This window comes from Drosophila willistoni (genome assembly GCF_018902025.1).
Source record: "Drosophila willistoni isolate 14030-0811.24 chromosome 2L unlocalized genomic scaffold, UCI_dwil_1.1 Seg72.1, whole genome shotgun sequence".
Taxonomy (NCBI): domain Eukaryota; kingdom Metazoa; phylum Arthropoda; class Insecta; order Diptera; family Drosophilidae; genus Drosophila; species Drosophila willistoni.
In genome coordinates this window covers 2,052,219-2,076,387 of record NW_025814049.1, presented here as the reverse complement: position 1 = coordinate 2,076,387, position 24,169 = coordinate 2,052,219, and the positions used below count along the sequence as shown (strand labels likewise).

Genomic DNA, 24,169 nt, shown 5'->3' with positions numbered 1-24,169 from the left:
CATTGCTTTGATTATTTTCCATTTTCCTACAAATTGTATGCAAATAGTTGAGGTTTACCCCAGGCCAGAGAGACAGTTTAGTTAATATTTTCCAACAAACAACCACAATATTGACTTTTCCACCTGGTTCAAAAACTAAGAAGAAACAAATTGCTTAAGAGAATGTCTAAATCGAAGAAACCCTTGCAAAAAGGATGCGGGTTAAATGTTTTACTCACTAAATAAGTAAGTAAGTAAATGCTAAATAGTAAAGCAATTAAATCAAAAGGAAAACTAAAAGAAATGTATACCTTTGACCATCAGGAAAACAAATGGTCTCCTGCCTTGTTGTGTCCTTTTGCTTAAGATCTTTAGAAATTTAATGTTATTCATTACACAGTTGACGAGCTAAAAGTAGCACCACTTCAATTGGGAATGTTTCTAAATAAAATACATTTTTAAAATTCCTAACATCAACAAATTGTTTCACACTTTTAAGTCGATTTTTGTAATGTTCTGCAGATGCGATAAAGAAGAGACAAATAAAGGTCTCCAAAAATACATTTTTAACTTTTTTGTTATATAATTTTATTGTATTTACATTTTCACTTATAAGTTATAACAAAAATTGTTTTATATATCATTCAATTTAACCAAAGTAATGCGATAGACCCAAATTGGCACCCAGATCGGTTTTGCCCTGGAATGGGCCGCTTGTCCATTTTGAGGCAGTGCCACTAAGATCAAGTTTTGTATTTCTATCCATAGATTCCCATAATCTGGCGTTGCCTCCCAATTCCAATTGCTTGCCAAACCCGGGAATATTGCTATGAGTTATGTGTGCTCCATGACCATTTATGTGGTTATAGTCCAATCCGGCTCCATTGCGTTCGAATTTGAAGCCATTGGCCAGTTGATTCTGTGAGGCAAAGGCCTTGGCATCCAAATTGTGTACTCCATTGTTGAAGAGATTTGCATGGGCAGACTGCTGGAAGCTATCACGTACTCCTGGTGTATGGGTCTTGGTCAAGTCGAAGCCATGGCCATTACTATAGCAGGAAGAGATGTTTGATTAATGGTTGAACAATTTGTATTCTAATCTTTTGCAACTTACTTATTGTAAGCCAGAGTTGCACCACTGGTCACAGGAGTGGCAGGCTGTGGTCCTCCAGTGTGGGTATTGCCAGCAGCAAACACCTGTCCAATCACATTATGTTGTGGGGTGCCAATAGCCTTGGTCAAATCCACACGAGCATCGGCTCCTCCAGCGGGATTGGAGCTTAGAGAACCACCCAAAACCTGACGACGTACTCGTATGGGCTGATAGCTATTCGGTGGCGGTGGTGGTGGATAGTAAACCAAGTGTTGAGCGTGAACTCGCTGAGGCATGGCCGCAGCATAAGCCACTAGAACGGCCAAGCTGACCATAAAAAGCGAAACAAGTTTTGCGTTACTCATTTTGTTGTGGTTGTTGTTGTTGTTGTTGTTAAGACTCGATTAGATTGATGTCTGTAGGTTGACTGTGGATGCTGATAGTCTGTTTGCGGCTCTTTATATACCAAATAAGCTGGCGTTTTGAATTTCAGTTGTGATTTACAAACCTTATCAGTGGCTTCGTGGGAAGTGAATACCCGTTCTGGCCAGGTGATTTACCTAGCATCAACTGATAACGAAAGTCCCCGCTTCTGAAAGTCCCCTTCGTTCTGAGAGAGTGATTCTGATGACGCACTGCAGTGAGGGGAAGATCGTTTTGTTCTCTTTGTTGTGCTCTTTCTTTTGTATTAACAAATACATATAATCAATCAATCAGGTGAACTTTTATATTTTACATGACTTTTTTTATGCTGGGCTAAACCTGTTTTTAATAGCTAATATTAGGGGCTTTCTTCATTGCTATGAATCGCTATGAATATATTTTTTTTATCCTTTATTTATCAGATTTGCTAAATTTAATGCGGTCTTAATATTAAACTAAACTAATTTTTTTAAAACTTTATTCTTCTAGCAAAACTAAATTTTTTCAAAAAAGCAGACCCAGCGACCGCAAAACTCTATTCTAATTAAGTATTTAGTGCTCTGATTCTGTATTCGTGGTCCAACTGTTCGAAATCTAGATGCTACATAGCCTTAAGTTATGATATCTTTGTAAGCCAGATCTGAACATATTAACTGAATGTGAACAACTGATTCAGATTATGTGCAGCCTAATCTATTCGACAGGGATCCTACTCTTTGGCATTTTATCTTCCCAAGTTAAATTAGGATTTAAAGACTATCAGTACGATAAATAAGTAGTTTTGTTTCTTTTAGAACTTCATGATAAACCTCTCTCCCCTGCTTTAGAAAGTCTGTTTTCTTCAAAAGCTTGCCCATTAATTCAACATATTTGAACGACATCAAAAATTGCATTAACTTATGATGGTGTTATCGATCTAGTAGCCCATAAAAATTTTGTGAATTTCTAAAATAAATATTTTAAATTAAATTTTGATTTTTGAAATTGAAATTGGCTCCATTCGTAAAATGCAAATACCATTGTTGCACCGCTATACGCAGCTGATGATGCTGAAAAAGCAGATCAAACACAAGGATCGTCGTTTGAAGAAGTACAAACGAGCGGCCCGTGCACGTTGGCGGAAGGTACGCCAAATTCGATCCGACTTGCTGGAGCAGTTGCGCCAACTGATAGATACTCAGCAAAAGAATGATGCTAAATTGAAACGAGTTCGGGCTAGACACTCGTCTAATGGCATTTTAATAGTATACAAAAGATGGCTAAGAAGATGGACCAAATCGCTTAAAATGCAACGTCAACAATTGGAGAAACAGCAGAAACAAGAGGAGCAATGGGATCGTAGGTTGAGTCAACTTAAAACCAAATTGGGCCAACAACCCAATCACAAAAAGTTAGTGGATAAATGTTTTACCAAATTGAGAATAGCTTTGAAAGGTTGGCTCGATTCGCCGGATAGGGATACATCAATTGAGGGCACAGTTCACACCTGGGAAAAGGAAGTGGAGGCCATTAGAAAATACCTAATGGATTTGGAGGGGCTAAAGCCAAGCACACGAAAACGTGTCAAGAAAGGAGGAGGAGAACCAGGAATTAATGGGTTTTCTTTATTCTGGGATATGGAAGTGCAGGGGAAAAAATCTAAATGGTTACCCTTGACGGTAACACCAAGACAATCGGGCTTAGATGATCACAAATTGTTAGATCAACCCAAAAGCAAACCTACAAAACGATCCCAAAAACAATCACCCAGAACCGAAATGAAGACAGATCTAAAAAAAGGTAAAATGAAAACACCGAAATATAAGAAAATACCTAAACCTCTAGAAAGGGCTCCGAGTCTTGAAGATATAGAAAATTTATTCAAGTTACTAATTGATGATGGAATGATCGAAGTAGTTAAGCCCGATGGAATCAAGAAAAAGAAAAAGTTAAAAAAAAGAAAAACAAAACCAATTGGAAAACGACGTAAATTACGTGAATTTTTGAATATTATGAATTTCGATCAGCCGATAGAAGATCATGAGGCTATAATAAAAAAATTTCTAAAACCAAAAAAAAATAAAGGCTCAAAGATCAAATCAATTATTAGGAGCGAAGCTTTAGATGAAAAAAAAAGCCTTGGTCTACTTGGTTCCAAGAAGAAAGAAATTAGTTTCTCAGGTTCACGTCAGTCTCGAGAATTCGCCATGACTAGAGAGTCTGATCCATACGAATCAAGTAAAGAGCAAAGTCAACCAAGCGTGGAAAATCCATTTAATGTGCAATCAATAATAAAACCTGCACAAAAAATTCACCCATCTTTTGTAGAAAAATTTAAGCTAAATGAGCCACCGCCTCAGATAAGGCCAACTATGCGAAGACCTCGAAAAATGAGGATAAGAAAATTACCAGAGCAAATCAAAGATGATTTGGAAAGGGTACAATTATCTGAGAGTGTGGGAAATGTTGGTTTCAATGCAAAGCAAACCAAGCATCTAGAATCCAATACAAGATTAGCCAAAACTAAAGGTTCAAGTCAAGGAAAAACGACAGAAGATGGTCCACTCTTAGCCAAGGGCAAAAAAAGTAAAGGCAGGCATCCAAGTTCTTTGAAACCACCAACCCCAAAGGATTTTGAGAGCAAATTTAATACATTGGAAATGCCATCAAGTGAAGAATCCTTCAAGAAAAGATCGAAAAAAAGCACATCAAGCTTGGGCAATGAAAAAGAACGAGAAAAAGATAAAACCTCGAGCCAAACATCCGTGTCTACCCTACTCAGTTGGGAGCATTCACTTGAAAGTCAAGCCATGGGCGATGGTCCACGGAGCAGAGATAGATTTCCAAAATTGCCAGGAAGAAAGCATGAAAAGGTGAAGATCGGAACAGCCAATAAAGATAAACACTCACATCGAATTGCATTGGATAGTCATTCGGCGCACTCTTTTCAAACAATTACAAGTGGGACAAGCAAAGTAACCTTCAGTTTAGACGAAATGAAAAGCCAGGAGAAATATAAGCCCATACAAAACTTACTTAAAAACACCATCGAGCAGAATAGTCTACTAAAAGCAGTGCCTGATAGTCGAGCCCTGATGAGAGTGGTGGAGAAACATCATATGTGGAAGAATCTAAATGGTTTGCACGATGAAATGGAATCAGCTGGCTTCTCTGTGGATGATATGTTGTCTATTCTAAAAGATAAATATATGCAATATCTGAATCAAATTGTATCCGATGTGGTTCCTCAAGGAGATGTTGTGACTATTCGTGAACAGGAAGTGGTTCGTTTGAGGCGCAAGATCACACGCAAGGCCAAATTTGAAGCTGGAGTTCAATATCGGGAGCTAAAACCTCACATAAGACCCTGGGGAAGGGCACCCGTCGCCGACGATACTTTCACTGTTAGTGGGCGACCTCGAGATACGTCGATTAGCAGTATTCCAAAACTGAAAAGTCCCAGAATTAGTTCATTCTTAAAACAAGTAGCCAATGAGACCGAGGAGGAGAAGACTCATATCTTTGATGAAATTGTCTCACAGAATATTGCAGCCAAAGTCGAGGATTTGGCTCAATTAGATGTCTATGTGGATGAGACAGAGCAGCCTGTGGAGTCCTTCGGTGAAGAGGGTGAAACAGATACCGAAATGGCTTTACAGTTAAGCCAAAGTCAAGTAGAACATGAGGAGCGAATCCGAAAACTATTGTCAACCAATCATTTTGATTCGGAATCAATTTGTAGCCTTCTCTCAATCAGAAGAGAAAGTGTCGTCTCGGCGAAAGGTTTCCAACCAGTAGGTCTATTTAATGTCGATAAACGTTATTCCCCAACAAATTTACGTGAAGTTCTAGCAAAATATACGCAATTTTTTCAGTCTCGCAGCAAGAGCCCCTTCCTCAAGGAATTGGAGAACAGGAGAAGGCTTCAAAGGCAACAGCTCAAGATGGCGGCGTCCAAGGTTGGTTTCAAGGTCAGGAAAACTAAGCTCACCTGGCGACGTCACCTACGGAAACCTCTGAACTTGAGATCCACCCAAAATTTATATTATGCTCCGCGTAAAACTTGTCGTGTAGCTCTCACATCCGATGAGGATTGTTCAGAGTGTGGTGAAATATTGGAACAAGATCAAAAGCCCTGCACTTGGGAAAAGTGTCCACGCTGCGGTGTCGAGGTGGCCATTCCTGAGAATCTTTCTGCTGGTTCTATAGAAGCCTGTGCAAAGAGTAATTTAATTCGCTCTGTTACCAAAGACATTTGCCTGCGCTGTGGCTATATTCATAAAAAAAGTTCACTATGTCCACATTTGGCATGCCTAGCCAAACCAAATCTTTTGTCCCAGCTGCAACGCATTAAAGCTGCAGCGAAAGATTATCCCGAAACGAAGCCCCGGCCTCCAAAAGAAGTACCCAAGTTTTGTTCTCCCTGTGACAAATGGAGGGATATCTGGAGAAACTCATCATTTGCTCCCAATGCCGCATCAGTATCATCAACTGGACGATGATCATGATCAGCAGCAATTTGGCAGCATTTGATGAGCCTCTAAAACCAAGAGCTCAAACCGAAGCTGAAATGAAACTTCTCCAATGAGAAACATTTTGTTTAAGTGCAAAATAAATTTTAGTAATGAGTTTGCCGCGTTTATTCGCAAGACATAGTGTGGGAGAGAGGGAGAGGGTCTGTTAAATGCTTTGCCAAGTTTCATAAAATATGCAAAAGATGTACACACATACACACACACACATAGGCGATGCACTCACGTAACTTGAAAATGTTTGCTGGCTTTTAATACACTCACTTGCTGCAGCTTTTCTCCGACTGCCGCCGCCTCAAACGTATGCAAGATGCCACATTTTTGGCCAAGTTGTTGCTTATACTCTAACAGTAAGAAGGGTATAAACGCTTTAATAAGTATTTGGCTACTTCCAGTAATGAATCACAATCTTCATGTGGAGACTACAGGTATTAGAGGTAAAAGAGATTCTTTAGAGTCAAAATATGAAATAAGGAATAAAATAATGTTGGACTAATTCAACACTGTGGCAAGTGGCGAAAAAGTTGTCTGCAAATGTCTAGAAATCTAAACTAAGATAAAACTTTATTTTCCTAAATTAAAAAGTTAGCCAAAAGTCCTTCATATAAGGTAGGCGTTGATAGAATTCTTACGATAGAAACCTTATGCTTAGCTTAGTCTAATGTAAGAAAAAGAGTTTTCATTACAACCAAAAGGAAAATGAATTCAATAGGATTTAGGAAATTTGCTATAGTTACTGTAATCATTTAAAACAGAGTTTAGGTTTCCTTTAAAGTGTCGTTCAATTTTAGAAAAATCTCTTCTTGATCTTATGTTAAACCAAATTTAGAAGTGAAGCAATAAACAAATATATTTAAATATTGCTTCAGCTTTCAATTCCCTTATCAATAATTTAGTGTTTTTTATTAAACAATGAAGTCACAACTTATACAACAGAAATTGAAGAATGTTTAGCATAATTATCTTCATAATTCTGAGAAATCTTTTAATCTCTTAAATTAACTTAATCTTTTGAACTAATTCAAAATAAAACAAAAGTTAAAATGCTTCTAACGCTTTCGTAAACATCTTTAGTCGAATTTTATGTATAGAAAAACAACCTCTCATTCTAATATACACAGATAAGATTTTAAGAACTTATAAGGATACTTCATAGTAAAAATAATTGTTTTTGTTATCACACTACAAAATCTAAAAGAGTATAGAATATTTCTCCACCTTTATGTTAACTTGGTTTTGGTCTTACTTCTTATTTTTTTTTACTTGGTTTTTGTTTGTTTTTGAAGGCTGTAATGGAATTTTATTGCACACTCCTTCGCATTCTGTTTGTGCAAGCGAAACATGTAGCAGACATTTTCCATAAATGAACACAAAAAAACAAAAATGAATGAAAGAAAGAAAAACCAACAACAACACAGTGGGTCGAAATATAAGTAAATTTAACTTCCTTGCAAATACGGGAATATAATATATCTAGTATATAGCTTTGAGTTTAAAGCAAAAAGCCAACAGCGAGTGCTGTTGACAAGGTAATATAAAATGAACTCAAGTAATTTGACCAGTTGATTTTGATAGGCTTTAAGTTTGTTGGCTTAAAGTGCTCAACGACTACCTCTCTCTCTGTCCTCTACCTATCAAATGACCAGCTGTCGGTTGGAAGGCAATAACATTCGGAAATTGATGCCAACGATCAATCATGAGGGAACAGGAACAGAAACACAGTATTCACCCACCCAATTTACTCCCAACTCACAGTTGCTTTGGCCAAATAGTCTTCGGTTGCCCTTCCCTCCACATCTTTGGGCAATGTAAGTTGAGACATTTTCATTTGCATTTTCCTACAAATCGGAAAAGATGGCATAGAATGAAAGGAAAAAGCACACTGAATGCCGCTCAATTTGCTGCTGGCTAGCTGTAACATTATCTTGTTTGGCCATGACACGCGACTAGCAGCCAAAATCAGCGACTGAAACCAAAGACGTAACTGAATTTGAATTTGAATCTGAATCGAAATCTGTTTTTTTCCCTTGCATTGTATGTGTATGTGTGTCTAGCTTTTGTTCAACTTTCAGTCAGTCAGAGTTTTCCTTTTGGCCAAATCAGACAGAAATCAACAGAAACTTAAATGCCCATTGTAATAACATAAAAATATTTGCATTGTCGACATTGCCTCGTCGTCGTTCTCATTGTCATTGTGCAATCATCCAGCTTCTGGTGGCAATTGCATTTTATTAGCTGTCGCTGTCAAAAATTTTAATTAATTCTCTCTCTCCCTTTCTCTTTATTCTCCACTTTTTTGTCTGTTGAATTTTATTCGCAAGAATATTAAAAAACACATAATAAAAGAAGACCAAAACGCAAACAAACACGCACAACATAGAAAAAAAGGCCGGAAAACTTGGGTGGACTTGCATCTAATATTGGACACAGGTGTGTGTGTTTGTATGGATGTGGAAAAATGTGTAGCCATAAAGGTATATGGATTTGGACACACAAGAATATAAAGACAGCTAAGAGAAGTAGAGAGGGAAATGCGAAGAGATAAATGTCTAGCTTAGCTTATAATGAGTAAATCCTCTTCTAAAAGAAACATATTTTTTCTATTTTAAATCTTTTATTTAAATTTCAATTATGAGAAATGGCTACAACAGCCCAAAAGTAGGCAACACAAAGTTCAAACTTTTCCATTTATTTATTGCCAATTGCTGTTCTCAATACTGGTCAAAAAGTCGTGAACTTAACTGCACTCTTTTGATCAACTGGCATCTTAGCGTCTTTACTTCATTATATTTTATTTAGTTTTTTTTTAATTGACAATTACTATCGTCTGAACAAAGCACGAAAGTTTCATTTTAAGAAAATTGTAACCGTAGAGTAACATCTCATAAAGTAGATTGGATTGAGCTTAGGAGAACCTCCAAATATCATTTTTTATGAAGAAATCAAGAAAATATTATATTATAATGAAATCAAGTGCATAAAGCTCGAAAGGAATAATGAACAATTTATGTTGTGGTTCATTTAATTAACTGAATTTGTGCGATTCGATTTATAAGCAGTCGCCAATTAGTTTATATTTAGTTGCAGACCATTTCACGCTTTTAAAATTGATACCTAATCGCAGGGACGAATTCAGAAGGGTAGTCCTAGGAGATCCACCTAGATCAATATCCATCCCTTGAAATTGGGGCTTCATTTTCGATGTGATATACCGTCTAATGGCTTAAAGCGAATAAATTGGATACATTTTTTTTTAATTATAAGCAATGATGATTTTCAACAAATGTGCACGACTTTAAAAACAAAGACAGGCGTGATTGAAAATTCTTGATTCAATAATTTTTTACTTGTGATATAAAATTCTTAAAGTTCTTAGAGATTTGTGTAAATTAAGTTGATATATGTAGTTAAATACGTACTCAAAACTTCAAATAAAAGTGTAAAAGTGGCTGAGAGAAAAGTTCATGTATTCTTTTAAATTTCTTAAGCTGATAAAAAATCTTTATATACGATAACTGCAATTTGCACTTAACCCTTTGGCATAGCCATTTTCTTGGCACACTTGGACAATTAAAGCAGCAAACATGCTGCCACGCCCACTAGAGAGATTGTCTCCCCACCACGACCGCCATCTATGCCCTAGTGAAGAAGAAGCAGCACCAGCACCAGCAAACCACTCGAAAAGTTGGCCGCAAAGTGCGAATGCATAATTAATTCCAATTATGAGTTTACCCTACAACATCTCATTGGCAACATTGGCACCACTTGGCTATCATGCTTGAGATCCTCCTCCCATTCTGCCCACTTGCTGTTTTCTGTAGACAAGATGGGCAACTTCAGAGATAGCGAATCGGAGAGACTTTGGAGGAGGACTGAGACGAGGAAGGGAAAGAAGGATTTTGGGGTCGACTTATCAGCGCATCGACAGGCTGAGGCAGACTTCTCCTGTCACAGCTTGGTTTCTGTGCCGTGTGCTGCTGCTGATGATGTTGCTGCTTGTTGCATAGTTTCTGGAGTGAGTGCCGCCTCCAAGTGCTTGGCATGTTTAAACACATGCTCAAGTGTCATTTAGAGACAGTTATCCCAAAGAAGAAAGAAGGAGGGGTGACAAGAGGTGGAAGCCAGACAATTGATGGCCATGTGATAAGTATTTCGAACGCAACGTTTTTACCCTCCAATTACAAAATGCTAAAAATTGCAATATCAATAACATTTTATGTAAAAAGGAAAAGAGCTTTAAAAAGGGCGCGAGTGAGTGAAAGAGAGATCCACAGAGAAGGCGGTGAATAGAGGGTAAGGGTGTGGCATGTCTAAGTGTTGCCACAGCCTTCAAAAGGCAGCCCGTTCTGCCTGTTACTATTAACGGAAATGCATTTTCTGTTTGCTGTTGTTCCTTTTTAAGCTGTTGCTGCTGCTGCTGCTGGTATGCGTCGCGTCTGCCCAAGGTCTCAAGTGTTTTAATGGATTTTCTAGAGCATTGCATATGCCTTTGCGATTCGTATTACTTTACTGTCAAGTTTGGCATATTCCATTGACATCACCATCATCATTCCCATCATCCTCCTCATCGGCATCTACACATGCATCAATCATACAAAACGAATTGAAATCCCACACACACCCACCCCACATCCCACACAGAGATACACACAGCAAGATGGAACCTGCTTAAGCCAATCAAAACGAAAAAGAACCAAGTTTAGTTCATAAAAGATAATAACCTGGCTTACCCGCATGCCACTCAAAAGAATTTCGAGCCAGAGGAAGAGAGAGTCACAGCTGCATGGCACAAGAGACATCCAGCAGGAGCAACGCCAACGCCAACGCAAGGACAAAAGCCTATAAATTTGTAGATTATTTGCATATTCCACCACGCTCTGTGGCAGCAGCACTTGGGACCGACGGACGTTTGGCCTGACAGACCGACCGTCCTCCTCCTGTTTGCCACGTTTATTTTGCTTCATTTTGTTTCTTTTCATTTTTCTTTTCAGTTCAGTTAAAATCTGTTTCTTTTTTTTTGTAGAAAATTCAATTTTCTTGTTGTTGCATAAACTAAACTAATGTAAATCAAGCGACATTAAACGCATAATGCATATAACAATAAATATGACTGGATCAACTTGAATAGATTCTGTTTTCTTTCACTTTTTTTGTTCATTCTGTCTCGCGTTATCTCCACTTAAAATTAATAATACTTATCGCTGCAGCTGGGTGAATTTAAATTAAATGAAACAAAAAATTGTTATCTCTTTGATGCATTCCATTGTAGATTTTAAGTGGAGTTGCATTCACGTCGATTATTTATTAAGAAGAAAGTTCTACTTAAGCCTTGCCATAGTTATGTTTGGTAAAATGAAATGAGAATCGAAAAAATTGTTACAATGTTTTTGCCTACAAAAAGCCGCAAACCAAATCCGTTAAAGGTTGATTTCGATCACTGTATCCTTAAAATATTATGGCTAAGTACTTTGGAAGATCTAACTACTAGTGCGAACGGGTTAAACGAATGGTATATAGGAAAGGGATATAGGCCTTGTGTTTTTGATTAAACCTTTTAATTGTTTATCTAAGTTTTCAGTTTCTCGTCCCCTTTTGCTTTCTGAGCCTCGATTTCAAAGAATTGTCAAAGTTGTGTGAGTTTTGTTTGTAATATATTTCGATCTCTTATGGATCTTGCTCAGTCTCGTTGACAGGTAGTGTTAAAATCCCCATTTTAAAGGTCCAGGCAGTCCTGCCCGTCTTTTTTTCAGGTATCGCCATCAATTTTACTTATAAAATAAAAAGAAGAGCTTAGAACTTTAAGAGTGGTTAGAACTTTAGAACTTCAAAGATCTCAAGATCTTACTACCACTGATCCAAAAGATCTAAAGATCTCACTTCCACTAATCCAAAGATCAAATCGAATCTATCGAACTAGTAATTAGATCATCGATAGATCCAAAAGTTCAAATCGAATCTATCGAACTAGTTATTAGATCTTCGCTAGATTCGATTTGATCTTTTGGATTAGGTAATTAGCAATTTTTGAAGTAGGTTTAAGTTTGAGCAGCTTGGTTGATCTTAGAGGTATTCCAGTTGAGTTATCCCATCAAATCTTTATCACTGTATTAGCATAAATCTAGTCCAACTAACTTGAAATGCAATCTTGTGGTAGATTTAGTTTTTTGTTTCGATGGCTTTTAATTGCTTTTGGTTTCGAAATTCTTGTATTTGGCATTTGAAAAGTGGAATAATTCAATTATCGACGAGTTAATCGAACAGTGAAAGTGCCAAACGAATTGGCAACATCAACATCAACAACAACTGCAATAACAACAATAACAGCAACAGCAACAACAACACATGAGGGAATTGAATCCCGCCGCCAATCAACACGAAACATTTTAATTTATGCGCTCGAGGCGTGGCATGTGGTGAGCGTGTGTGTGTGTGTGGAGTCATGGGGGCGAACATTGGTGATGTGGTCCATGTCCAGGCAAATTGCCTTAAATCATTTTTAATGAAATTTCCATAGGGACAGTTGAGTTTGGCCGTCAGCCAATGCTAATCTGTATATACGCGAATCGCTGATGCTCGATGCCTGATGCCCGCTGGTTGAGCGGTGGTTGAGTTGGTGATAGCTGTCAGTGTCGGGTTTTGTATGTGTGTGTGTCTGTGGAGAGTGTTAGAGTGTTGGATGAGTGGGTGGTTTGGTGGGTAGATGGTTAGTTAAATGGTTTGAGTTGGCGTTTTGGCAAGTTTGCCCAGTTGATAAATGAGTCATTTGCTTAGTAATTTAAGCATTATTTCAATAAGCATCTTCTTCTGGTCTCCTTTTTGAGGGTCAACTGGTAACCAAATACTCATTACATAAACCAAAAGAAAAAAAAAGGAACAAGAGGGAGAGTGTAAGAAAGAGAGAGGAAATCAGAAGAAGGCTGCTGCCGGGCAAAGGCAAACAGAATGCCAAACAGCAAGGGGAGTGAGAAAGAAATATGCTGATGTTAAATCTTTTTAGAGGCAACTTTTCAATGGGGTCGGTTGCAGGAGGCAAAGGGAACTAAGCAAATTTTTGGGTAAGGGTGGCTAAGTACAAGTGGTGTGTGTGTGTGTGTGTGTGTGCTGGTGTGTGTATGTGTGCTAGTTAAGCCAAAGACAAATATTGACTGGCAAAGTCAAATGTATGACGAGGCGAGCATTTAAAGTAATCGAGTGTTAAAAACGGCAAACGCAGCCAAACACATAAAATCAAACACTGGCTTTTGTGTCCTTCTCCCCTCCTCACACCCCTCTCACACTTTCTCAACCTACACATAAATTACCAAGGGTTGTATAAGTGTGTGTGTGTGTGTGTGTATAACCAGGGGTGGTGGTGTTCAAACAAAAAACGATGAATTTTGATTTAAATTTAAACTGAAATTACTTTGATTTTGATTAGTCGACTTAAACCACAATAAAACAATTTTATGAATCGTTTCATTTTGAGGTCGTTTAGATATCTGTTTTGAATAATGTGCCAAAGCTTCTTAGGTTAGATAATCTTGGTTTGAACTTTTTTAAATCTAGTTGCTAAATTAAGAGCTCCTTTGAGGCTTCTGATTTTCACTTCTTCTTTTGTATTCCAAGCTCAAATAGGGTTTAGGTGACCCCGACGACCATTTTGATAAGTTTTGGTGCTTTTAAAGTCTGATAGGCTGGTGACCCCGACGAATTTGAGCGGACGAAGGCGTTTCTTGATTAGGTTCATAAATTCTTTTTCTCAGAAGATGGCAAAAAGCATTTGATTATTTAGAATTACTACAACTTGATATCAGTTTTCTTAAAATTCAAATTATATTTTGTTACTTTTATGTGAGTTCTTAAAATCTCATGTGTGTATATGTGTGTTTGTGAATGTAAAAAAGCGTTTTGCATGTGTGTGTGTGTTTAAGCAAAATCACAATCAGGCTTTAATGCTTCATTAAAATATGCATGGCGGCTCATAAATTCAAGCTGACTCCGCTGTATGTTTTACCTCTACGACAGATTGGTTTCGATGGTAGTAGAGAGGGCTGACAAAATGAGGGTTGGGTGGGGTAGGGTGCAGGATTAGAGGGTACATGGGGTGAGCCAGTCATGTCATAAAAATCTTCTGAAAAGCTGGCAGCAAAGTTTTCCCATAAAATAAATTGCTGCCAAATAATAGTCAGGGCCAACCCGTTAACGTGTCGAAGGCGAAGGCATTCATTCCATTTTCCCCTTCTCCACTCTACGTCCTCCCCCTTCTTCCCGGCAACATTTTACCCATTTAGCTCGCGGCAATTGATACGAGTTGAGTTCCGAAGCTCACTCGCACCATTTTTGTTTATTAAATTACAAATAAATAATGAGACTGATGGCAGCAGTTGACTGGCAGCAATTCTCAGTCTCAGCCTGCCTACAGTTATTAAAAACTTTACAAAAACAATTAACACAGTCAGCAGGAGTCAGAGCGGAATGGAGAGGGTGAAAGCAAGCGGAGAGGAGAATTGGACTGCCACTGAGTACTTCCTGTCATTATTTAAAGCATTTGATAAATTGTTCAAGATTTTCGCAATTTAAGTTCCTCATTCAAGATTCTCATTCATTCAGTCTAGTCTAGTTCTGACGCTTTGTGGCCAAAGCATTAACCATAGTTGCAGCCACAACAATAACAACAGCAAAAGTAATACCCCATCTTTTCCTTTCTCTCTTCCACTCACTCCACACTCCCCCTTTTTGCTTGAAATTGGAATTGCAGCCACAAATAAATTTCATGTTCTGGGTAAAAAAAAAAAAAAATAAATAAATATGTATATATGTACATAAAAAAAAATTGCATGTGCATAAAAGTAAAGCCAAAAGAATCAGAATCAGAACCCAAATAGGAACAATGCCAAAAAAGCAACAAGCATAAACCAACCAACCAAACGTTGCCCCCTTTTTCATTACAACCCTTCTAGAAGGGGCTGGTGCAGCGATTGTGTGATGTGGTATAAAGATGGGGGGAGGGGGGGAGATATGCCCATTGTTTGCAGGCGCTCAGTGATTAGGGTGTGAGACGCAACTAAAGAGAATTCCTGTATTTCCTGTGCTTGTTTTTTATACCCTTCCACATATATAGGTATTAATATAGATTCTTATGGTTAAACTGTAAAATTAAATTTCTTCACCGAACTTTTCTTTGAAAACTTATAAAGCTTTGGCTATTATTAGTGTTTTTCTTATTTATTATAAACTAGCCCAAAAGGATTTCCGGACCGAAAGAAAGAAGAAGCCGCAATCTTCAATTACTATATCTGCCATTAAAACCATTTAGAATCTGCCATTTATTAGAATAAGTTAAGGATTGCGTTCAGAATCTAAAGGTAATTATAAATCAATCACATTCGATTGATGGATAATTAATTTTGTTTCGATTCTTTTGTAGTCTTCTATTTTGAGAGTAAATCTTGTATAATTTTTTTCTTTTAAAATTTTTTTCAATCAAATAATTACAAATATATAGATCGTCTCAAAAGGGTTCAATATAGTCCGACCACAAATCATTGACATATTGAACCATATTGATGTTAGGTTGTAGATTCCTAACTTCGGGTTTATCTCCGTCAGTGATAATCAGTCGTCTGATCTCGCCCATCAGGTGGGCGTCGTTCTGGAATAGGAGCTTACAAGTTGGTATTATGTTATCCAGCGAAACTATAGTCCATTTTTGTTCGTGTTCCACGTTGTTCTTGAAGGACTGGACATCGTTTGCTCCCTCCACCGTGGAAGTAACATATTCACTTTCAGTGAATTTTGAGTTGTCTTTATGGTTTATAACAATATTTTCACCTAAATTATTCCATTGGGTAGCGAGTTTCGCTTCCATTTTTTCAAGCTTACCCTCATCAGTTTGTTTCTCAGGTTTACCAAGGAACAAATTGAACAAAAAATCGATTGGTTTTACAATATAACAAAATATTCCACAGTCGCTGGCTTCATCTAATTGTAAGTTTGTTATGACATCCAATCGTCCACCAAGATAAAAGTGATTTGTGACATACCAACCATAATTATTTAATATATTGATGATTTCTTTGGTGCGATTTAAATTAGATAGATTTTGCATATTAGCAGCCGCATAAAGTTTATCCCGAAAGTCCTGACTTAATTCAATTTTATTCTCGTCAATAAGTATTTCAGTTTTCTTACTTAAAAGAGATGCAACAGCATGACGAGCATCGTACTTGGAATTCAACATAATGTTTTTTGGTTTGGCCTGCTTTCCAGATAGGATAAGTGCTGAAATTTTATTCCTGAACGTTTTATCGTCCAGCTTTGATTCAATAATCTGTGTATCCAAACCAATAATTTGTTTTTTTATTTGTGTAATTTTTTTGGACGTGATAGGCGAAAAGGCAGCCAACTTAAAATGTCCGGATTGATCATCATAAATGATCCCTTTCATGAATCTTTCCTTAAGAGTTTGCAACGGTATGAGTTGCTTTCCAACATATAATATATACCGGTTTCTATTCGTTTGGCCAATCACTTGACAAACCGGTGTGTTCAACGAAACAGGAGCAGAGAATCGATAATTATCTTCAAAAATCACCAAATCAGAACTCAATGATATATTCTTCGCTTCTTGAAGATATGCCAAAAATTGATTCACAGTTTCGTTCTCTAACTGTTTGACATTCATATTAATTTCTAATTTGAAGTCAGCCTGATCGAAATTGCGTATAGAAAGCACAAAATTTTCCGACCTTATAAATGAACAATAATTTTGGGGTGCAGCAGTTACGTCATCTGGAAAAGTATCAGAAAACAATAGTCGTTTATATAAAAAAAAATAATTGAAAAATATAAGCAATATAAAGCACCTTTAAAGAATTTTAGCAGGACCATCACAATAAAATAATAATTTATAGTATTCATTTTTTTTTTATATGGAAAAGTAAGACCGAGTGAAGTTAAAATAATCGAATCCAGTCCGCTTAGTTGACTAATAGAAACTGAAATCTCTTACGCGAACGTATGCCTATTTATTCATCATATGTACACTGTTTAGAAATGAAATCAGCAAGTCCGCTACCATCCGATTTTCATAAGAGATTATCATTTTTCCCAATGGCATTGTGCCGAAGTTTGTATACTCTTGCAAGTATTTTTGTTACTTTTTCCTTACCTATCGAAAGATTGACCTATTCCACTTTATCCCTTGTAACGGCTTTCTACTTGTTAATACATATATCAGTGATAGACACACATACACATACATACACAAACCGTATGTAGAGTTGTTTCTGTATCTGTATCATTTTGTGAAATTTTTGGATATGACGTTTGAGTGTAAAAACTACTACTGTTTTAGTAAATTTTATAGAGATACTCTAACTCCATCTACTTCTCGTATAACACTAGTATATATAGAGGTCCGATCTTGACGACTTTCATACTTTATCAACGCTAAATAGCTTCAATTTGGTATTCAACCCAATAGCTTTGTCTTTGTACGGACAGATGGACATGGCTACATCGACTCAGCTTCTCATGCTCATCAAGAATATATATACTTTATGGGATCAGAAACGTCTCCTTCTCTGCGTTACATACATCTGACCAGTTTTATAATACCCTCTGCAAGGGTATAATGAAGATTTGATTGATTTATTTACAATATATAATATAATCAGAATATTCAGATGAATATGTATATTTAATTTAATATTTATTTTGATACATCGCAAAGCCGCACATTTTGCAAGTGGTTCGAAAAGCCACAACCTCATAAATTATTGACCTCACCGATCTCTGTTTCATCCGAAAGTTCCTCACTTGTGATTGCATCGTGATAATGAGGGCATATATATTGTTCCTATCTTACGATTTCATTGGAATTTGAGAATTTCATTAGAAAAGAAATTAAAACTTAGTTATTGGCATATTCTTTTGAGAATTTTATTGGGAAAGTCGCATAAACGTCTTTCGAAAGAACAGTCCCAATATACGTAATCAAATTCAAAGAAAATACTTACGATTTGTCATACATAGCTATATCAAATGCTACCCAGAGGAATTTTTAATAGCCATATCAGTATTGCAGTATCTTGTTAGACTTGAATAATGTGCTTTGTCATATAGAACCACAGAAAAATCCTTAACAGACTCAACTCAAAATAAATAAAATGCGCTAAAAATTTTTATTTTCAGTTGACTTTTGTTCTCTCAAGTAGTAATTCCAAACAGTAACTATGGAATTGTCATATTTTTTAGTAGTTTGCGTTGTCTATACATATTGCATGGCTGTTTTTGTTGACAGTGCTCAGGCGTCGACATTAATGTGCCTTGAAATTGATAGCAAAGCTGAATATTATTCCTTTGATTCGGAAGCGGTTTCTTTTGAAAAAGCCCGGCGTGTTTTGAAACTTAATACCAGACAGTTTTTTGCGTACAAAGGATTTGTTATTCCTGAAAGAAAGGAACGTCGAGCTTTGATCAACAAGGAAGTATGTTATAAGGTGTTTAGTACAGATCGAAATGCCAGAATTACTATCTAGAATATTGCTGATGAAGAAACAATACCTATTATACTACAAAACAATGCCAAGTTGGATAGAGTACGTACTGAAGTGATGAAATCATTGCCTGAAAAATATAGAAATGAAAAATGTGTCCATTTACGTTTCTTCGATAAAAAAGGTTTCGAAGTGCCGAGAATCAATGAACCACGAACTCGATTTCAGAAGATTTTATCAGCCGATTCGAAGATCAGAGTATATCTCAGAATCAAAGAGTGGCAATACTTTTTTGGAGTTGCGTAGTTCAAAGTTGATATGCGTACCTCATTAAGTGATTTACGCTATTGGATTACTAAACCGCTCGATTGTCCAAACCTTAAGATCCCCTTAAAGATACACGATAAACCATTATTCAATATTAAGAACAATGAAAATAGAACCAATTGGCTTGCCAGAGATAAATATGCAGAACTTGAAAAAATACCAGACTTTAAACAAGTAGAAACCTATTCAACACCATTGACTGCGCCGCGGCACTAGTTCGCTTCTAGTTCAATAACGATTGAAGTATTTATTTAAATTTATAAAACATGCTATTAATAAAGAACATACTTTTTAGATAAAACCAAAAAATCCAAGCTCAATTGTTAAATCGCCCAATATTCAGTTTTAAAGTTGAGATTTTTTGTAAAAGTTATCATTTATCCCCATTTACTAAAAATATCTCAACTTTGGGTGCCTCTAGCATCCATGAATCTCAACCGATTTCAAAAATGTTTTGGATTCATAATCTTTGAAATATCCCTATTGATTGCATATATCATTTTTGCCAAAAAAAATGGAAAAATTGATTTTTAAATCACGTTAAATAGCTGAGAAAATCATTGGAAAGCCATTTAAATTGTACTTTGTATGATGATTGTAAATAGAATAAACTACATACATCTATAGATAAATACATATGCAAATGTAAAAAAAAAAGTTATCAATTTCAAAATGTTTAAACATTAAATAAAAGTCAACATTTAATCAGGCTTGTTAATCTTGTTTTTTAATAGCATTGTTCCTATATACCTATATATGTATGTATGTACATGCTTATGAAAAACAAAGTATATATACATGAGATGTTGGTACAGGGAATCAAAAAAATGTTATGAATAATAATTGGTTCTTAATAATTGTTGTAAGTAGAAAAATAAATCAAACAAAATGACGTAACAAAATTAAATTGAATGGTAAACTAGAATAAAATTCACTTTGGTTCATAGACCTATAAAAGCTTTTGCCTGTTGCTGCTGCTGTTGGTGCTCCGCCCCTGCGCCTCTGAAGAGCTCGGCCGTCTTTATCAGTTTGATGAATCTTGGGGTGAACTCGCCAGTGATTAACATTTTATTGCCTTTGCCGGACGAAGATTGCTTTAGAACCTGATTTAGTTGGGCATTACGTTGAATACGTTCCGCTGTATCGGCCATTTTTCTTAGATAGATCAAATCCATAAGCAACTCATCCCGTATATTCGAGACTGATTGCTGATCTTCCATGGGCAATTCATCATATTGTCGCAATAGTTTCTTAACTATTCTTGATTTTTGCTCTATTTTACTTGGGTCAAGCAATCGCACATCTTGACTGAAATCGTTTGCCAAACTCTCTAAAGTGCTCTCACGTTTCTCGCGGCATTTTTTCTGTTCGGCCATAGTTTTGACTATAGTATCGTAGAATTCCATCAGATCGGGTCTCAGTGGTATACAAGCACGTTGCCTCACTTGTTTGTCTATAATATCGCTAATGGCCTCCATAGTTTGCCTGACCATTTCTTCGGTATGTTCTAGATATTGATCTGTGCGATCGTTGCGTATCTGATAGAAATTTTTGGGTTTCGTTTGTAAGCACTTGCGATTTCGTTCCAAAACACCAGCTAAACGATCCAAACTTGGATCATTGTTAACCGCTTCAAAGACAGCATTGACAATATCCTCGGAAACTTTACCAGTTATCAGCTTTTCATAACTATCCGAATAAGGTCCATCAGAATGTTGTTCAGTGCTGAAGAGATAAGGAAAATTGTTAATGATATCTTATTCGAAAAAGAAACCAATATTGCTATTAATTTTAAAGCATTTCCCTTATTTTGAATCGTTTTCATTCCAAATTATGCCGAAATTAAAATATCTCTGAGGTAAAAGGCTAAAGGCTAAGGCTAAACAAGTTTTTTCTAAAACAAAATTTGTAATGTTTAAAAAGTTAAAACAAATTTAAAAATTTATCAGCTAAATTTCATACCGTTTGAACTCACCATTTTCCACTTTCTTTACAACCTAATGTATTAGACTTTTTGGCCTTTGTTTTTTCCTTTGCATCTTTTCTTTTCTTTTGTTCTTTCAACTGGTGTCTACGTGCTTGACGGGCATATCGTTCTTCCGTGTCTAAGTTTTCATTTATTTCATCGACCAGTGCATCATTCTTTTCTTGTTCTTGATCAAGAAACTGATCATCTATTTCATATTCGGAATTTAAACGGTCGTAACCAGGTTGCAAATTGATTGAACCATTGCCATAGAATTGTTTTGTCTTGGGATCCCCGCAAACATTTGCATTAATGGAGACATTTAGTTTCATTATGTCGGGATTGTTGCAAATGTTGTCAATGGGTGTTGCAGCTGTTGCTGAAGTTGTTGCATCCTCGGAACCAGTTGGTGTTGCGCCGGGCATTGTAGTCGTTGTGTTTTCCCCTGTAGATGATGTTGGTGACCCTGATGGTTGGGTAATGGGCACACAATTGGGATTGATTGTTGTTAAATGAGGTTCTACTGTAGTTAAACAGGGATCACTGTTAAATATATTGGACTTGCTTTGCTTGCTATTAAAAAATGGTCCCAAATAACGATGAACTGGCGATTGTTTCATTGGCAAAATCGATTTATTTTCATTGGGTATTGCTTTTGGTATTGAATTCATTTGTGCATGTTGCTGCGATTGCTGTTGAAATTGCTGCTGCTGCTGCGGTTGTTGCTGTTGCTGCTGCTGATGTGGTTGAGTCTGTTGCTGATATATTTGATGTTGCAGTTTGGCTTGTTGCTGCTGTTGTTGTTGCTGCTGCTGTTGCTGTTGGGGTTGTTGAATTTTCTGCAATTTCGATAGCTCATTAAAAAAGTGAGTCAAATTGAAACTTGCTCGAAAATTGGACGCTTGATGCGGTTGTTGTTGGAGTTGTTGTAGTTGCTGCTGCTGTGGATATTGCACTTGCTGTTGCGGTACCAATGGATAAGTTTGTTGCTGTTGGCGTAAAGTCAACAAAGGCACCTGATTCCTTGTATTATCATAATGAATTCCATTAAATTGTTGATTAATTAACTCACCTTCATCATCTTCATCCCCATTTCTTGCCCCACCTTCGGCATCTGAAGTCAGCGGCGCATTGCTCAAGGAACCCGCATGCATGTGATTGCCATTGTGATCCTCTGAATCAACCACAGATCGCTTAGAACGTCTATGTTCCTCCTGCTGTGATTGCTGCTGCTCCTCAATTGGTTGATGTCGTCGTCGTGTTTTCCTTATAGCACGTTTGCCTCTCTCCTTGTCGGTCTTAAACTGCAACATTTCATTGGCCAGCAGCTTGACTACTGCATCTGAATTAACTTTGATGGATTGACTAGCCTTACAGGGATCAACCTTAGTTGGTTGAGCTGCAACTGCGGATGCCTCTTCAGTGGCTGCTGCAGACTTAAGTGGGTCCTCCAATTTAAGTTTCATATTCAAACGCAACATGGAATCATCTTCTTTATTCTTGGCAATCGCCGTTTTACTTGAATGTAAAGAGGAATCGTTTTCACTATCACTCTTGGCTTCATTTTCAGCTTCTATATCCGATTTACTGGATTCCAGTTTATTTTCCTCTTTAGTTTCATCTTTAATTGGAGTTTCTATAGATTTTTCCTCATCCTGATGATGTTCCTCTAACGATGTTTCCCCTTTGTTGGCATCGCTTGATTCCTTCTCTTGATGGTTTTGCTGATCTTTAGACTCCAGTTTAGTATCTTCTGTCTGATCGGCATCATTTTCCTGTAACTTCTCCGTTATTTTGCCTTCAGGTTCTCTTTTGAAACGCTCATAGTCCTTGACTCTGGAATAATCCCTCATATTGGTACGCTGATTAAGCGAATGGAATTGCTCGTATTGAGGTAGACGATAATCATAGCTCTGTGGTGAGTCTATCGAATCACTTCCATCCAAATTTGAGTTAGAGAATGCTTCATATTGCTGCGGCATTATAGAATCCTCATGCTCCTCCAATTGTGACTGTTCCCGCTGATCCCTTTGCTGCATTTGTCTCTCCCTACGCCTGATCATGTCATCTACCAAATGGCTTCTCCGCGAATCTGTCAAAGAGTTACTAGGCAACGATGGGCCCATTCCTCTCCTCATTAGACGACTGCTCGTCTTAAGCTTGATCTCGTTCATGGGATTGAAATTGGAAGAACTACTACGCTTAAAGGGGTATCTGATCGGATTTTTTGAGGCCTGTTCGGAAGCCTCCTGCTCAATTTTGGATAACTTATAGTTGGCCTCATGGGACAAATTGTTCGCTTTCAAGGGCAAATGAGGGAAATTTAGACGAGCCAAAGTCTGCTCGTACACCCCTTCGGGAATGGGACCATCGCCATATTGGGGCAATTTCTCCACAGATTCGCTAGTCTTTACATTAACCTTGTCGTCGTTGTTGCTCTTGTAGAGACGTTGTCTCTCCAGCTTTTCCTCATGATCATGGAGTAATTGTTGCACTTGCTTCAATTTAATATCCAATTGTGTGGCCGCATGACTATCCTCCTCTTGATACGGAGTTCTGGTGCGTTCCGACTGCATGATGATTGTATCCTCAGGAACATTTTTATATTTCAATTTCACTTTGCCAATTTCCGTACGCTCCATTGCCTTCTCATAATTGTTATAAAAATTCTTGGCATGGTCTTTACCCGGCGCAGCTCGCACCTGCTTGCTGGCGGTATTGCTCTCCTTTGCTTGCACTTGGGATTGCCTTTTACTCAAGCTGGCCTGGATATCACGAAACCAGGCATCGGCTGCCATTTGCAGTGCTTTTTCATCTTGTCCAGACCCCGCAGACGCCGCTGCTTCTTCGTTACAACTTTTGGGTGCATCTTGGGCAAAACTGGCCAACATATCATCAATAGAATTACGACGCTGACGATGATCTGTTGCTGAATCTAATCCTTCATCATAGGATGATTTCAGGTCCTCTAGTTCTTGGCGTGCCTCATTAACAGCATGATGAAAGTTAAGCAATTTCTCATTACCCGTCTTGTCAAGTTTTTGGGACTGGCCAATCTCTTGAGACTGCAAGCCACTTACAAGGAACAGCATGATCCACCACAATATAGAGATCATTGTTCTAAGATCTAATAATATCGTTTTAAAAAATATATCATAAAGTTGTTATGAAAAGTTTTCATCAACCTACTTGATTCTATCTGAGAAAATTACGACAAAATATTGTCGATGACTTCAAGGACTATATATCTTCGTTTGTAAGTGTTAAAAGATGAAGAAAAATAAGAAAAAGAAGCTGAATGTTTTACACTCGCTGAAGATTGCTTACCAACTTGTACAAACTATGATATTCATGGGATATTAAATATTTTCTAATAGGACTATTAGCTTAT

General features: G+C 37.2%; 4 protein-coding genes across 5 annotated transcripts; 1 reads left to right on the top strand and 3 right to left on the bottom strand.

Annotated features, from left to right (window-relative positions):
• Positions 1-588: 588 nt before the first annotated feature.
• On the bottom strand, positions 589-1,452 carry LOC6646281 (attacin-C). Its single transcript, XM_002068786.4, has 2 exons — positions 1,094-1,452; positions 589-1,028 (listed from the first exon to the last, which is right to left on the bottom strand). Exons 1-2 carry the CDS (start codon positions 1,435-1,437, stop codon positions 629-631), a joined length of 744 nt encoding a protein of 247 aa, XP_002068822.1. The 5' UTR covers positions 1,438-1,452; the 3' UTR covers positions 589-628.
• Positions 1,453-2,461: 1,009 nt separating this feature from the next.
• Positions 2,462-6,102, top strand: LOC6646282. Its single transcript, XM_023177904.2, has one exon. The coding sequence runs from the start codon at positions 2,503-2,505 to the stop codon at positions 5,974-5,976; it is 3,474 nt and encodes a 1,157-aa protein (XP_023033672.2). The 5' UTR covers positions 2,462-2,502; the 3' UTR covers positions 5,977-6,102.
• Positions 6,103-15,189: 9,087 nt separating this feature from the next.
• LOC111519061 lies at positions 15,190-16,962 on the bottom strand. Its single transcript, XM_023177855.2, has 2 exons — positions 16,851-16,962; positions 15,190-16,776 (listed from the first exon to the last, which is right to left on the bottom strand). Exons 1-2 carry the CDS (start codon positions 16,903-16,905, stop codon positions 15,497-15,499), a joined length of 1,335 nt encoding a protein of 444 aa, XP_023033623.2. The 5' UTR covers positions 16,906-16,962; the 3' UTR covers positions 15,190-15,496.
• Positions 16,963-19,512: 2,550 nt separating this feature from the next.
• LOC6646283 (probable serine/threonine-protein kinase yakA) lies at positions 19,513-23,953 on the bottom strand. Of its 2 annotated transcripts, none has more exons than XM_023177842.2 (2): positions 20,788-23,947; positions 19,513-20,537 (listed from the first exon to the last, which is right to left on the bottom strand). In XM_023177842.2, the coding sequence occupies exons 1-2, from the start codon at positions 23,892-23,894 to the stop codon at positions 19,754-19,756; spliced, it is 3,891 nt and encodes a 1,296-aa protein (XP_023033610.2). In that variant the 5' UTR covers positions 23,895-23,947; the 3' UTR covers positions 19,513-19,753. The 2 variants fall into 2 exon arrangements, with proteins under 2 accessions (XP_023033610.2, XP_023033611.2); XM_023177843.2 differs by lacking the exon at positions 19,513-20,537 and having other exon boundaries at positions 21,574-21,794; positions 21,851-23,953.
• Between the last annotated feature and the right edge of the window lie 216 nt (positions 23,954-24,169).